Raw genomic sequence first — 1,055 nt, 5'->3', positions numbered from 1 at the left:
CAGGTCCCTCCTGACCCTAGCTACTATGAAACTATGCCTCCATGCTTGGCTGGAGCAGACAGCTTAGGCAAGGTTAGCCCACCCTGCAAGGGGCAGTGCAAAGCATCAGGGGATGTTGGGGGACTACAAGTTGACTTGAATCTGGAGAGGACTTAGGACAGAAGTTCAATAAAGCAATTTAACTTGTCAGTCAAGTCTAACACTACATCCATCCAGGTTTATCTAATCTTACTGGTTTCAGCCATTTTGCAAGCAGTTTATGTGCACTGAACTTCTGTTGTGTTACAGATTTGAACTGGTTTCTAATCACTTGAACTGGTTTATATGTAATCAATATTTGTCCCTAGCTTAAGTGGACATGATTTTCTTTCCCCTTTATCTTCTGCCAGCCAAAATGATTCTCTTAAAAGCATTATCTTCCTTCCTACTCAGCTGCCTTTGATAACATATCAGCCTAGATCATACATATGATTTCACCAAGGCAGATCCGTTGCCAGGATCTATCCGAAAGTAGTTAGTTTAAAAAAAAAAGCAAGCAAGCAAGCAAGCAAGCTGATATGAACTTACCAACTCTATTCCCTGTGGGAAAGGAGTGTCATTCCAATCCTTCTGAGGAAATCTCTGAATAATTTTCCCCAAGCCTTCTGCCGAGCCTAACACAAGATAAAAATTAACACATGAAATAAGACCCAACTAAATAATTTACTGAAAGAAAATGCTGTAATAATTATCACACTGTATTTATACAAGAATAAATCCCATAACACAAGCATTGTTAGCAGTAGGCTATTACTCTGGTTTAAAATTGAAACAAAATAAAATAAAGACTCTGGAGCCAGGTCCACGCAAGCAGGGGTGTGCCTTTGCAGCACCACAAGTAGTAGCAGCACAAATTTCTGCTGCTACTTTGTCCTGCAGTGCATGCCCCTGCCCATGTTCTTTGCAGTGGGATACAGGGTTCTGCTGCTTCACATGCTGCAGGGGGGAGCTGGCTGGGACACAGGCATCCCCTGCACTGGCCAGCCAGGGAGCAGCACATGAAGATGGGGAGATGA

The 1,055-nt window shown here is 42.9% G+C and overlaps 1 protein-coding gene across 1 annotated transcript in view; it reads right to left on the bottom strand.

Moving 5' to 3' along the window:
• The window catches only part of SBF2 (SET binding factor 2), a 584,661-nt gene that overhangs the window by 477,114 nt on the left and 106,492 nt on the right, over positions 1–1,055 (bottom strand). The window contains exon 2 of the mRNA XM_019519970.1: positions 568–653. Coding sequence (XP_019375515.1) covers positions 568–653 — 86 coding nt within the window. The remainder of the gene's footprint in view (positions 1–567; positions 654–1,055) is intronic.

The sequence above is a fragment of the Gavialis gangeticus genome, unplaced genomic scaffold, assembly GCF_001723915.1.
Source record: "Gavialis gangeticus isolate Ggan-Ray unplaced genomic scaffold, GavGan_comp1, whole genome shotgun sequence".
NCBI classification, from domain to species: Eukaryota; Metazoa; Chordata; order Crocodylia; family Gavialidae; genus Gavialis; species Gavialis gangeticus.
The sequence above is the reverse complement of the archived record's forward strand: the minus strand, read 5'-3'. Positions and strand labels throughout refer to the sequence as shown.